At 53.3% G+C, this 14,447-nt stretch overlaps 1 protein-coding gene across 1 annotated transcript; it reads left to right on the top strand.

The window, feature by feature from the left end:
* The first annotated feature begins 7,801 nt into the window (after positions 1-7,801).
* TMEM72 (transmembrane protein 72) lies at positions 7,802-14,212 on the top strand. The gene is made up of 5 exons (XM_074155155.1): positions 7,802-7,871; positions 12,129-12,195; positions 12,633-12,704; positions 13,436-13,575; positions 13,752-14,212. The coding sequence occupies exons 1-5, from the start codon at positions 7,802-7,804 to the stop codon at positions 14,210-14,212; spliced, it is 810 nt and encodes a 269-aa protein (XP_074011256.1).
* The last annotated feature ends 235 nt before the right edge of the window (positions 14,213-14,447 follow it).

The following is a 14,447-nucleotide window of genomic DNA, read 5'->3' as shown; positions in this document are numbered from 1 at the left end:
AAGCCAAAAAAACAGAAATACATAGAATCATAGAACGGTTCAGGTTAGAAGGGACCTTAAAGATCGTCCAGTACCAGCCCCTGCCCTGGGCAGGGACACCCCCCACCAGACCAGGTTCCTTAAAGTCCCATCCATCCTGGCCTTGAACTCCTCCAGGGATGGGGCAGCCACAGCTTCTCTGGGCAACCTGGGCCAGGGTCTCACCACCCTCACAGCAAAGAATTTCTTTCTAATATATAATCTAAATCTCCCCTCTTTCAGAGTAAAACCGTTCTCCCTCATCCTATGGCTCCCCTCCCTGATCAAGAGTCCCTCCCCAGCTTTCCTGTAGCCCCTTTAGGGACTGGAAGGGGGTCTAAGGTCTCCTCGGAGCCTTCTCTTCTCAAGACTGAAACATGGCCAGAAACTTCTGCCCAGACCCACAGACTCACCCCTGGAGATCTGATGTGATGGACAAACTCAAGTTTACACCCCAGCTTTCCAGCTGAGGGCAGGAATGACAGCCTACTCCCCTCCTGCCAAACCACACCAGCTGTGGCAGGGTCACAGGGTTTCCAGAGGAAGCCTCCTCTTTTCTCCAGTGCCCTGTGCCAAGGCTGGAGGACGGAGAGCTGGGACACGGGGTACCTCCAGGGTCTCATCTAACCCTATCTGACCCCCATCTCCAGGAGGTCTGTCTTCTTTGCTGCCGCTTTTCCTTGCTCTCAGCCTCTTGCTATTCCCAGTCCTGGCCAGGGGTGATGTGGCAAACTTCATGGTTTAAAATCTCTACACTTGAAACCTTTTCAGACAACATAGTAAAAGAGGTGATGGATCCTGCTGTCCTTGTTTGCTTTGCGGCCTTTTGGAGGCAATGCCAAGTAAAATGAAGCCCCAGAATAAATCCTACTGAACAGGAACATTTTTATAAATAACCTCTGCTCCACAGCTTGCAAGTACTTGAGCATTTCTCCATCTCTGCAGCCAAAAACATGTGTTTTGTGTTGCTTCACATAAATCTCTCTGGTTATTTATCTGCATAAAACCCTTCTATAAATTGCTCACTGGGCCTCGAAATGCAACGAGCAGGCGCTTTGATGTATGTCTCAATCACCAGGTGAATCAATCACTGCTGTGCACACCTTGTTTGCTCCCACGCAGGGAGAAGTTACCAGTCCCCTTTGCCAGAAAAAGAGGGCAAAAAGTCAAACAGTTTTGATGGATGGATAAATGTCTGTGGGCTGAACCTCCTGCACGGAGCTTGTTTATACTGAGAGTTACCAGCACTCCCTCCTCCTGTTGGCTGATAAAATACTCCTCCTCCATCCATCCTTATGAAATACACTCCAGACCAAGGGCCTGCACATGAATATTTGCTCTCTTTGTCAGCTCCTTTGACACTACTGCATTTCCTCCTGAGGTGGCAATTCCTCCCTGTACAGGAATAAAAACATCAGCCTTATTCTGTGGTATTAAAGCGGTATTAAGTCGTGTTAGAGACCCGCTCCATGCAGAGGTGGATCTCGCTCTTCATCATCACAGCGCAACTTTTAAGCCTTTATTCTGAGTCCTGCGAATGAATGGTGTTCATTTGGGTCAGAGTTTTGCTGAGCAGCTTTTTTTTGATGGAGAGCTACTGCTGGATTTCACAAGGGATGTGCAGACTCGTTGACAGGCAGCCAGGTTTCACGGTCCTTGGGTGAGCTGTCGGACACTGCCTGGATCAAGGCATCGCCCTGCCTCAGTTTCCCCCCTCCAAAATGAAAATGAGTCAGTGCAGTGGAGAAACCAAGAGCATTTGCTTTGTGTTGACGTAGATCTGTTGGCAGTGCTGTCAGGTCTTAATGACAGGAGTCAGCCTGCATATACAGTACGCTATAAAATATAACGTCACGCTTCTCTAGGGCAAGGAACCCCTTGTGAATGCCCTCTCACCCCTGCACGTGGCTCCTGCCCTGCTGCGATGACTTGCTGTCTCCTGTATTATATGTCTCATATTAGCAATGTTTTCGTAGCGGGGGGGGGAGTGCAAAGGGATGGAGAAGTTGGAAGAGGGGAGAGGGAGCCTTAGACAGCTTGGCCAGCAGTTCAGACACCTCCTGGTGTGACAGCCCAGAGCTCACATCCACTGACAGCTACTGAAGGAGGAGTTGGCCGGCCTTGGGAGCGGGTCACAATCTTTATTCAGGGGTCCCACCAGCAGCTGAACTGCTGATTCCGAGACAATATGTGTGATTGATTTCATCCTTCCTTCAGCTGTGTACAAATCAGCTGAGGCTGCCCTGGAATGTCTCACGGGTAATTTTTCTGCCTCTACACTGCTCCTAGGTAGTTATCTGTGGTACCCCCTGGGCTCTGTACTTTCTTTTGACCTGTGGTGTGGGGCTGGACTTCTCTTACTACAGCCCACTGTTAGAAACAAAATGCTCTTAAAGGTGGAGATGGGTCTTTCAAGCCCCTTATTCACCTCCCTCTTTGATCACTCCAGTCCCATGGGGGCTTCTTGTGGGGTGAGGAATTTCTCAGTGCCAGTGGGAAAAGCGGATGTGTGCTCACAGATATCGCATCCTCCCATGGGGCTGAAATCCGTGGTCTTCACCTCCAGATCACAGGCTACGTCCATGTTGCAGTAAGTGACCCCAAGCCCTGCTAAGAGGGCTTTGTCGCATCAAATATACTCAATATAATCTGGGAGTGTTTCAGACTCCAGCCCAGACATGCAGGCTCTGGGGAAAAAAGGAGATGGATTTATTTTTAGTGTGGCAGTCCATCCAGAGTCACCGATGCCAGCTTCAGCATGACGAGTTTCTCCACGTCCTGCAGCAGGTTGACTGCTTCATGATGGGGAGTTCCTGCAAGTGTAGGCGAACACGGTGTGAGTGACACATCAGCTCATCTTTCAACATGCCTGGAGTCCCTGCAGCCATTGTATGGGAGCAGCTCACAGCAGGGGAGGCTGACCAAGCCCACACTCCTGCCAGAAAGAAGGGAAACTGAGGGGGAACGGGCATATAGAGGACACGCAGGGACTTGCACAGGGTGTAGCTGTGCCTCAAGATCACACACGCAGCTTCCTTCATGTCTCCTTTCCCTCTCTACATGCCAAGTCGAGATCTCCTATCATCCACTCGAGAGCCAAGATCGGGGTCCCAAAGACCAGAGGTTCCCAAAGAAGAGGGATGAGGCCCTTGGGTACCCACCACTGAGGCCCAGACCTGCCACAGCAACCCCACCACACTGAGGTCTCCCCTTCACCCCAATGAAGGCAAGGTGGTGGAGGTGGTGACCAGCTCCTTTGCTGCGTTGTCCCTCAGCCCAGCAGAGGTGGTCCCACTGGAGGGGGCTTGTGCCCACAACACGGAGCAGTACCAGGCACATTCCTGACAGAGGGAGCATCCAGATTGGAGTCACCCCAATTCCTTGGGGCTTGAGCCTTGAACTTAGTGCCTCGAAGTTAGTCCCAGGTCTCCTGATGCCTCCTCTCCCTCGTTCCACTATGGCATTCCTGGTTTAGCTTTAATGTCATCCCCCAGAGATCATGAGTTGAAATCATGTAATTCACTAAAAGATTGGAATCAGGGGCTGGCGGTGCAGCAGTGGGATCCTGCTGTCCCCTGCTGGGCATCCCCAGCACTTTTTGCAGCTCTGCCCCCAGGTTTGAAGACTCCAGAGGGCACGATTTAGTAGTTACAGCAAAGGAAGAGGGGGTACACTTGAGATTTTTCCCCCCAGCTCTGCTGTTTATGTGGCTTTAGGCACCTTAGTGTTGTGTTTTTTCCCTGCCCCAGGAGAGGAGGGAGGTCTGCCCAAGCTCACCCCAGGATGCTCTGGGTTCATGCAGGCTGATTCAGAAAGCTGTGGACCACTGGTGACACGAGGCAGAGGGAAACTCCCACTGACTGCAAGGAGATGTTTGTCCCCAGTGCAACCACAGCTGCGACTCACTGGTGCTTCCAGTCAACTGGGTCCATCTACCATCAGCCAGCTGTCATGAAAATCCATTTTCTCTCCATGACCTGGTGGAAGGAGGACACGGGGAGACAGCCCAGGGCAGGAGGTGGAACTTGATGATCTTTAGGTTCCTTCCAACCCAAACCATTCTCCATTCTATGATTCTATGACATGGCACCACTGCAAAGGCTGTGGGGCACTGCCCACATGCCCTTCGGCAACCAAGGGAGAGCATTGGTGTCAGTCTGTCTCCGATGGGCATGTTGGTGGAAGGAGATCCCACCTACTGCTCAGAGAGGGGACCAAGGCTACTTGACGTGGTGGTTATAGCTGAGTGCTTAGAGGGGGGAAAACAGCAGAAACACTTTTCTAGAGCATTGTGCAAGGCAGTTTGGGAACTGTTTTCACACGATGGGCAGGGAGTGAGAATTGCTGAGTAAGTCAAGTGTGTTCCCAGAGGTTTCTGCCAGAGCACGGCTTGCGGTGCCCTACGCCCCATGACAGGAATCTCCGCTCACCACAGAGCCCTTGCAGTATCACCATGTCCTCTTATGAAGAAAGGTTGATGGACTTGGGTCTTTTTAGTCTGGAGAAGAGAAGACTGAGGGGGGATCTGATCAATGCCTGTAAATACTTAAAGGGTGGGTGTCAGGAGGATGGGGCCAATCTTTTTTCAGTGGTGCCCAGGGACAGGACAAGAGGTAACGGGCACAAACTGGAACATAGGAAGTTCCACCTAAACATGAGGGGGAACTTCTTTCCTGTGAGGGCGGCAGAGCCCTGGCAGAGGCTGCCCAGAGAGGTGGTGGAGTCTCCGTCTCTGGAGACATTCCAAACCCGTTCCTGTGCAACCTGCTCTGGGTGGACCTGCTCTGGCAGGGGGTTGGACTAGATGATCTCCAGAGGTCCCTTCCAACCCCTACCATTCTGTGATTCTCTGTTGCAGAGGTGAGGGACTAGATGTGTACTGCTCCCCTGCAGGCTTCCCAGGGTGGTCGCTGGGCACAGAAGAATGGCCACGGTGGCCACACCACAGCAAAACGACTTGAGCAAAGTGTGAGAGATGAAGATGAGGACTAGCATCACCATGGAAGCCTAACAGTGAAATAAAATCCTCTCAACTCAAGCCATATATCACTGGAAGCAGCCTGTAAATGCGAATCCTGGCTGGCGGCCAAAGTGCAAATGGCAAACCTCTGTGCAGGGGAAGTAGCTTTATGTGCAGCGGGGACCACTGCTATTACACGTCCCAGAACAGGCTGTGCTGGTGCATAGGTTTTGCAGTGTTGGTTACAGGCTATTAAACCCCTCTAAGGGCATAACTTCTCAGTCCTTTCCCGACTGCACGAACTCTTTCCTAAAAACTTCACCAAAACACCCTCAAATGGCTCGTAGTTTCACTGAGGGTATCATTTCCCCACCTGAACAGAGGCAGAGCAAGAAGGGACCCCTCCACCAAGAAAAATCAGGTTCATGTGAGGTTGCTTTGTAGGAACACAAGCCAAAAAATTCCTAAATGGAAGGAAGGAGCTGTTAAAGGAGTGTCGGTACAAAGCCTGAGGATACCTGTCCTGCTCACTCCGTGCTCCCCTCCTGGGCACGAGAGCGAGAGAAGCACTAATGCTCCAGTGAATGGTGAGTGGAGAAGACTTTAAGTGACCCCAGACTAAGGATGTCCCCAGGCAGGGGACAAAGACACTCAGGAAGGCTGATGTAGGCCCACTCTGAGGATGGAGGTTGGGCAATAGCTAAGGGAACACAGGAGGGAAATTGTTAACGTATTAATCTGCCTTTCCCAAATGGCTTCTCTTCCTCCATCACCACCACCACCCATAAATTCACGTTTATGTTAAACCCCTGGGGCTTGCTGCTCTCCAGAAAGGAAACATTGCAGTCAAGGGCACTTAGACAAAGTCATGCTGTTTCTGGGTGAGAGCTCGGTGCAGTTTAATGAGAGCTCCAGAGTAACAGCCCAATGCATTGCCCATGTCCCCAAGGAGGACCCCCACCTTAGGAGGTGCTGGTGCTGCTGAAGGCTGGGTGCTGAGAGTGCTCAAGATTGCACCATGGTGTTTGCTGCTTTTATTCAAGCCTAAGCTCGTGGCTCTAAGTGATTCTGAAAGACTCTTGCATCTTCCTTTCATCTATTTGCTTTTTAAGTCGTTTTCTAGCTTTCACGTCTGTACAGAAATTCAATAAATCAATGTTTTTACAACAAGAAGACAGTAAGGAAAAAAGGCACCTGGACTCTTTGCACGACCTCAGGGCTCTGAAGACCCTTTGGGGATTTCTGGAAGCGGGGGGTGATCCTGGACCCTGCAATGATGCACCATGAGAGGGCACAGGGATCTCCCAGGCGGTGCCCAGCCACAGTGGGATGCCCCGGCTCGGTTCCTCCCCAGCCTTCGTGTGACCTTCCCCACCGGCGTGCCTCTGTTTCCCTCCCATGTCTCTCTTGAAAAGGAAGTTTTGACACACAGCTGAGTCATCGGCTGAGGAAAACCCACAGTTCCTTCAAACACCCCAGGTGGTGTGGGAGGGCGGGAGGAGATGGGAACACCCAAAGGCAGTGCCTGGGCTAAAAGATACCTTTTGGGGCTGCAGCATTCAACATTGTCCCTCGGGATGCTCTGGAAGCCCTTCTCTAGTGGAAAGTGCTCACATGGAAAACATGCTCTGCCCCCAAACCTTGTCAGCATTGCCTGCTGCAAAATCCCTGCCATCCACACCACCTTGTCAGTGTTCAGAAAAAAACACTACCTGAAGTTATTTGCAAGAATTAGGGACTCATTTCATGAGCTCAGGCATTTGGCTGTCCTGGAAACCTCCCCATGGCAGGACACTCATGTGACCCCAGTACCCTTCCAATGGCTCTGGTGACTACAACACAGAAATACATTTCACTGAGGTTCCCAAGAAGAGACATACACATCTCCCCTGCAATGGTCGGCCTGGGTCTGTAGGACCCTTGGGAATGGATCACAAGTCTCCTGAGGAGCAGCTAAGGGAGATGGGGATGTTCAGCCTAGAGAAAAGGAGGCTGAGGGGAGACCTTCTCACTCTCTACAACTCCCTGAAAGGAGGGTGTAGCCAGGGGCGTTTGGTCTCTTCTCCCAAGGAACAGGCGATGGGACAAGAGGAAATGGCCTCAAGTTGTGCCAGGGGAGGTTCAGATTGGCTATTTGGAAAAAATTCTTCACTGAAAGGGTTATTAAGCCTTGGAAGAGGCTGCCCAGGGCAGTGGTGGAGTTGCCATCCCTGGAGGGATTTAAAAGCCGGGCAGACGTGGTGCTGAGGGACATGGATTAGTGATGGTTTTGTCATTGTTGGGTTGATGGTTGGACCAGATAATCTGAAAGGTCCCTTCCAACCTGGGCAATTCTATGATTCTACGATCCTCACAAATGGTTAACCTGCCGGGAGCTGCACAGCACTAATGACTTCACATGCATTTAATCAGCTTGGGCTTCCAGAGCCTCCTCCTCAGGAGCAGGAAAGGCCGTGCACCCCGGGTGCAAATGCTCCCAAAGCCGCACCCCCCCCTTACCAATCCTTAGCAATCATTAATCACCGCTGGGCCGGCAACGGGAGCAAGCAGCAAGCAGGAAAAGGCCAAGTCTCAGCAGCCTCCGCGGGAAGCAGTGCTGGCCGGTTCCCCGTGGTGGCAGCTCGTCCTCCGACCACCCTGCCCTGGGAGGCCCTGCTGGAGGTGGCCCTGCTGGAGGTGGCCCGTCCTTCACCCTTTCCTTCAGGAAGGTCACTTGGTCCTGGGCACCAGCAGCTCTGGGAGCTGCTGGGCTACACCTGAGGCAGGAGATCTGAAGAGGGAGCTTCTGCCCTGGTTGGCCACCGTGGTCTCCATCTCTTCGCCATGGGGCAGAAGGCGCTGTGGGGTGCCCTGGAGTACACCTGCCGGTTGCTGGGCATCTCCACCGCAGCAGGTAAGAGCAAACTCTCTTCTTCTTGGGCATTTAAAGGCGCTGAGCGGGTATCAGGACCTCTGAGCTATGTTCCTGCCCCATCCTTCGAGGGGGACAAGGAAATTTAATCTGTTTTCCTTTGGGACGCAGGGAGGGAGAGCGCTGGGTGCCTGGCCAGGCTCGTTCCAGATGCTGTGGGAGAGGGCACAGTGAGACATCCCAAAGGAAGACCCAGCACTCGCTATGGCAGAGGACAAGCTAAAGCACAGAGGGAAAAGAAAGCTAAATTATTTTCTTGTAAGAACAGACATGGGCATGAAGGTGTGGATGAGACTGAAAAGCAAAATACCCGTGGCTGTGCAAAACGGCCAGGCTGGATGTGAAAATGAAGGAGGAGCAGGTTGTGCTGTGGGCAGCGAGTGGTCCTGTGCCAGGGCAGGATGGAAATGTCCTACCATGGTGGCACAGCCACTGCCAAAGTGCTGCTCTGCCTCTCTAGCAACCCGCTGGGGAGCAGGAAAGCATCTCGGGTTATAGCTGCAATACAAACATCATAAATCCACCCAGCTGGCTGGCTGCATCCTCCCCCCCGCTGCCAGGGGCTGCTCGGGACCAGTGTCCTCCCGGTTTGGTGACACATCCCGGTGAAACGCAGGTGTTTTGAGCCAGGTGCCTCAGGCACAGCGTCTCACCCAGAACTGTGGTGAATAACCCTCCCGTATCGGGCATCTCAGGATGGGACGTGGGGAAACAGCTAAGGCAGAGGGCTCAGGGGTTCACTCCAGGGCTGATGCTGACTCACTGTTACGGGACAGGGCAAGCAGCACTCCCTGCCTCAGTTTCCCCACCAGCAGAGCAAAGATCAAAGAGCCTGATCTGCCTAAAAGTTGGAGGTGTGAGCCAGAGGTTCCTGGTGAGATGTGACTTGAGGTGGTGCTTGTGGTTCCTGTGTCAGACCCCCAGGAATTTCGGACTCAGACACTGCAGAGTAGGTCACAGGGGGCCCTCCTCCCTCCTCCTTTCCTTTATCAGCTGCAGCCACGAGAGACACTTTGCTGGGGTCAGGGGCAAAGTAGAAAGCACAGAGGTCGGGCTAAGAGAGCACAGGTCCCCAGGGACACCCAAAGCCCAGCTGGGACACCGGAGGCTGTGCTCTGGAATGTGCTTTAAATGACTGATAATGGGCAGAGATCTGAGTCTCTGAGTTTATACAAACTCCCAGGAGATAAGTGTGCATCGTGATGAGGCTGCGAGAGATAGGAGCTGGGACACAGCTTTAACCAGCAAATGTGAATCTCTTTCTTTCCCCATCCCTATCCCCCTCGGGCCCATAGGCTTAAAGCTCCAAGGAAACTCATAGAGTTCTTCCTGGGAGAAAACACGAGCTTTTTACCATGGGAAAACTAGAGCTAAAACAGCAAAACTGAAAATGGCTTACAATTAAGTGTCTTAGTGGAATATAATATCTCCCCTTCTCTCCTGCCTGTTTTCTTTTCATCATTTTGCATCATCTGCACCTCTTTCTGTAGTTCCTGAAATGAGCAGTTTCTCTGCTGAGCATCACAGAGCATTGAGAGCTGCTCTACCTATCTCTGGGCTTTCCCACAGCTCTGATGCGTTCCCAGCATCACCCACCTTTCCCAAAAGGCTGGTGAAGAATGGGAGGTGCCTGGGTTTTATTCCTCCGCGCGTCTCAATGGACTAAGAAAACAGTTTGGCGCAGTGTTTAGTGCCTGATGAGGTGTGCGAGGTTTCTGCATGAAATGGAAACCACGCAGAAGAGAGTCCCATGGGTTTTGTTCGGAAAAAAAAAAAAATATGAAAGGGAGAAGAGAGAGTGCATCAGCCTCACTAATTGATTCTGAGAAGGCCTGGCCAGCTCCATAAACTGCTTTGCAAACAACAGAAGGCTACCCACAGAATATAACCCCCCCCTTCCCCCAGGATCTTGTAATGCAATGGCCGCAAAGGTGGGGCTACGGGGTTTCATGTGTGTGAGAAATTAAGCCCCCCCATGAAGAGCAGAGCCTCATGAAGAGCCATCAAACAGCCCCACAATTTGTTGCAGTGTTTGGGGCATCTCTGTTAAGAGATTTGAGCCCTTGTGATTTCTGCGTCTAGGGAGGGAGTCCTTACTTATTTCTTAATTCTCATGCTTTCAACCATTTAATTCCGAATCATGTGCCTTTAGCCACATGCTTTGGACAAGATCCAAATCAAGGCAGCGACTAGTCCAAACAAACACCTCGGAAACAGCCCTTTGCTGCTTGCGGGTTCCTCGTCCGAAGAGCTTTGTGGGTGAAGCAGAAGCTGTGCAAGGATCAGGAAACCTCCCTATCCAGAGCAGAGACCCAGGCAGAACAGACGAGCTGCTGAATTCTGCCTCCATCTGCCGGGAATGAACGGGGGAATCAACAAATTCCACATTTGTAGGGAAGATTATAAAAAAGGCTTCTCAGTCACAAGATAGCAAAGAACAATACCATGCATGTAGGATTAGCTCACACAGCTCCACAGCCCTCTGATGGGACTGATTGTGCCGGGTCTGATTTTCTTCCCAGTGGTGCCCAGTGACAGGAATAGGGGCAACAAGCACAAACTGAAACACGGGAAGTTCCATCTCAATGTGAGGAAAAACTTTTTTCCTTTGAGGGTGGCAGAGCCCTGGAATGGGCTGCCCAGAGAGGTGGTGGAGTCTCCTTCTCTGGGGACATTCAAAACCCACCTGGATGGGTTCCTGTGCAACCGCACTGGGTGCCCCTGCTCTGGCAGGGGGTTGAAGGAGATGATCTCCAGAGGTCCCTTCCAACTCCTACAATTCTGGCATTCTGTGATTCTGTGCTTCTGCTCGGAGCTGGAGAGGCTGCCTCCATGCAGGAGGGTGGCCTGTGGGGCTCCCCAAGCTGACAGGGGCCATCAGCTTCAAGTAACACAGGGAGACCCCAGAGGGGCTTTGCTCAGCCCAGATGGGAGAGCTGTGTGCTTAGGCACAGACCCTCAGCATTGACCCACCTTGTGGGCTTGATGGACACTGGTCTGCACCCCCATTTGGGAGCCTGGCACCCTATTCCAGCAGGGCAAACCACAGTTCAGATAAATGAAGCCAACTAGCACCTCCAGCCTTGGCCACCCTGCATTGAACAGGACCAGCAGTGAACTTCCTGAGCACCAGAGGATGGGATTGGACCTGCTTGGTGAGATGTGGAGACATCAAGTGTGGACAGAGTGCAGTGACTGCCTAGAGCCATGCCCTGGCCATGAGACCTGGGTTCTGCATAGGCCCACGCCACTGGCACTTGGGCACCATGACTTGGTCAGGGACCAAGCTTGCACCATGATTTGGACATGGACCAAGTTTGCACCATGACTTGATCATGGACCAACCAGCTTGCTGCAGCTGGTGCGAGGCACTTTGAGTTAGCACCATTTTGGAAAGAGTCTTGTGGGGGAACTGAATGATGTTGAAGGAAATTTTCCATCCCCTGAAGCTGTTGGCCCCCAACAGCCAGTCCAGGGAAGATTTTTAGCCTCGCTAATACTCTTAATCCCCCTTAAACTGACTCCCCAGTGTACTGTGCTGGCCGAGGCACCAAGGGGACATTCATTCCCTGCTTTTAATCTGCCTGCTCCCGTTATATGTTTTTCTGTTTGGCTAGCAAAGGATCTTGATGCCATGGCTACGGCTACGGAGGTTGATGAAGGCATCTGGCAGGGTTCCCCTGTCCTGCTGCTGCCCTGCAGCCGCGTGTAGGGTGCAGCAGGCCCAGGCAAGCTGGGAGGGCAGGGGAGAGGGACTGGTGGTTGCTGGGGGGGACCTGGACAGAGAGGTCCCCAAGACAGGGAGGTGACAGAGGTGGATGGGGCAGTGGGAGCGAAAACCCTGTGGCAGCTGTGCTGAAGCAGCATCCAGGGGGCAGAAGGGATACAGGATCTTCCTGTGTCCCTGTGTCCCTCCCTGCTCACCTCTCCCAGCTCTCCAAGGCCAGCTGATGTCCCCAGAGCACCTCTCCCCAGCCCACACAGTGACAAGGCTGCGGTGACAGGGGTGCAGCTGGGATGGGTCTCTGGGCTGTGTGTCAAGGCCACCATTCAGTTCAGACCCCCCTGGGTTGGTGTGTCACTGGTGGTGGCTGTCCCAATGTGCCACACAGCACAGGGGGAGCCACCTCGGCAACCCCTGGGGAAACCGGGGGCATCAATCCTGGGGGCTGGTGGGGCAACCAAGAGTTGAGGACCGACCCTGCATCTTTCAACATCTTTCCTGCCTTCTCTTTCTAGTGCTGATCGGCGTGGGTGTGGAAACTCTGCAGCGAGGACAGTTCAAAAGCCTGGCTTTCTATCTGCTGTGAGTATTTTTTGTCCTTGGAATCAGAGCCGGTGGCGGGGCAGGGGGTGACTCGTTTGACCCCTCCACCATATGTGTAGCACCAGGCTAGACTGCTGCAGTGGCAGTGTCCGAGGGTCTGGGGAGTTCAGATCTCCATCTCTAGGTTTCAGATAAATAAGCTATTTCTGTTAGAAGAGATTGTGCTACCACATCGCCCACGCTACTGCAGACCAAGGCAGGCCAGAGGTGACACTGGCTGCAAGGTGACCCCCTGGGGGGGACAGAAGGGCTTTGAAGTCTCCTCCACAAAACTCAGCTGAGCAGAGAGTGTTCAGACCCCAGCACACAGACTCTGCTGTGGACTGGCTAGTAAATCCTGGCCCCCTGTGCCCCTTCTGCCACCTGGAGAGCATACTCAAGCCTAGCCCTGCCCCCCTGACAGCTCCACCTTTCAGTTTTTCAGGGGTTGCAGTTACGGTCTGTGAAGGCTTCTTCTTTATCAGTTTGTTCCTGGAGATGTGCTTCACGTGAGTAGACCTTGTCCAGTCTTCTCGCACCTTGGTGGGACTTCCCTAAGGCAATTTTGCCCCCTTTACAGGCAACACCACACCTAGTGCCAAAGGTAGTGGCTCAGGCAAGCGCTAAACCAAAGGTCCTGTCCCTACTGCCATGGCAAGAGGACTCAGGCGGGGGGGAGGTAAGTGGGGCCACATCCACAGCCAAACTTGTGTTTTCACCCAGGCTTGTGCTGGAATTTGCTGAGAACCAGCAGGACAAACCCTGGTCTGCAGCATCTGCTTAACATCCAGTACGATGTCCCACAATGGACTGGGGTTGAAGGAAGAGCCAGATCCCCAAAGTGAGCTGCTGCTCCCTCCCAGAGACAGCACAAAAGTTTGTGAGAGTGCAGGAAACCCGTATGTGCTGAGGCTGAGCACTTCTGCTGTCTTTTAGCATAAACTCAAAAGCCCTGACAGCTTGGAGGCAATGCCTTACTCCAGGCACTTGACTAGTTGCTAGGTGGGCAAACACACCGAGGAGAGGTGGCCTGAGATGCCAGCCTCTGGTAGATGTAGCCCCCAGCCTCTTCCCCCATGGGAGGCTCTCAGGCTTTGCTTACCTTCCCTGACCAATACGGTGGTTTCCTGGCAAAGCCAGAGAGAGGATCTGAACATTTAGATGGGTGATTGTTAAGTCCGGACCTTCTTGCCATGTCCTTGGTGCCCCGTCCCACAAGAACCTCTGTTTCTCTCCCCAGATACAAGCCTGACTCCCTGGCACAGGCCTGCTGGAAGCGAGCGAGACGCCCAGGGAGCTTCCAGAAATTCCTAGGGTACACGCTGCTGTCGGTGGCTTGCTTCCTGCATCCCGTCCTTGTCTGGCATGTCACCATCCCTGGTGAGGAGCCCATGCTGGGGTGGGGAATCGTGCAAATGGAGCCATGGGGCTGGGCAGAGAGGGTGGGGATGTGCAGGGTGTGGATTGGTTGTAAGGACCACTGAGCCAGCTGGACCAAGAGCTTGGTGAGCTCTCCACTTTGCTTCAACCCTCAACTGACATCGCCTTCTCCCCAGGGTCCATGCTGGTGCTCACCGCCCTGGCGTATTTTTTACTGAGCAAGAGAAGGAAGAGCCCAGAGCACAAAGAGACACATCCTCAGGTGGGCCAGTATGTGGACCCTTCAGCCACTGTGGCAGCCCCAACTGTTGCTGGTGACACTGAGCAGACCTACACCTTCCATGGAGCCCAGAGGGAACAGCACCGTTCGCTGCTGGGCCACATGAAGAGCATCCTGAAGGGCAGCAAGGACAGGAGCCTGGCTCCAGCAGCTCCTGCCCAACCTGAAGCCCCACCAGCCCCACGCAAGCAAGTGCACTTCCAGGAGAAGGTGGTGCAGATCATCCCCTCAGTCAGCGAGAGCTTGGAGGACTTGGAGAGTGAGGCTGAGGAGACCACGTCAGACACAACACCCATCCTCACCCCACCTGATGCCCCTGTCATCCTCGCTCCCCTCAGCTCCACAGGCCTCTTCTGAGCCCTCAGCAGGAGGAAGGACAGGGTAGACATGTTACCCCTGCCGCTGGCATCTCTCCCTGCCACTCTAGCAGCTGAGGAGCCCTGAGAGGTGGCCCTCTTTGCCCTCCCTGCCTCCAGGGTGACAACTGTGTCCCTCCCTTTCCAAGGGGCTGCCTGCACTACGTGGTCCCATGCCTTGTGACAGGGCTGGTGGATGTCCCCAGCCTCTGCAACGCCATGGCCAGGGTGGTGGT

The sequence above is a fragment of the Numenius arquata genome, chromosome 10, assembly GCF_964106895.1.
Source record: "Numenius arquata chromosome 10, bNumArq3.hap1.1, whole genome shotgun sequence".
NCBI lineage: Eukaryota > Metazoa > Chordata > Aves > Charadriiformes > Scolopacidae > Numenius > Numenius arquata.
This window is presented reverse-complemented; position numbering and strand designations above follow the sequence as displayed.

Coding starts and splice junctions, on each gene's coding strand:
- TMEM72 (XM_074155155.1), top strand. CDS start 7,802: ATGGGGCAGAAGGCGCTGTGGGGTGCCCTGGAGTACACCTGCCGGTTG. Junction 7,872..12,128: donor GGGCATCTCCACCGCAGCAG/GTAAGAGCAAAC, acceptor TTCTCTTTCTAG/TGCTGATCGGCGTGGGTGTG. Junction 12,705..13,435: donor TTCCTGGAGATGTGCTTCAC/GTGAGTAGACCT, acceptor TTCTCTCCCCAG/ATACAAGCCTGACTCCCTGG.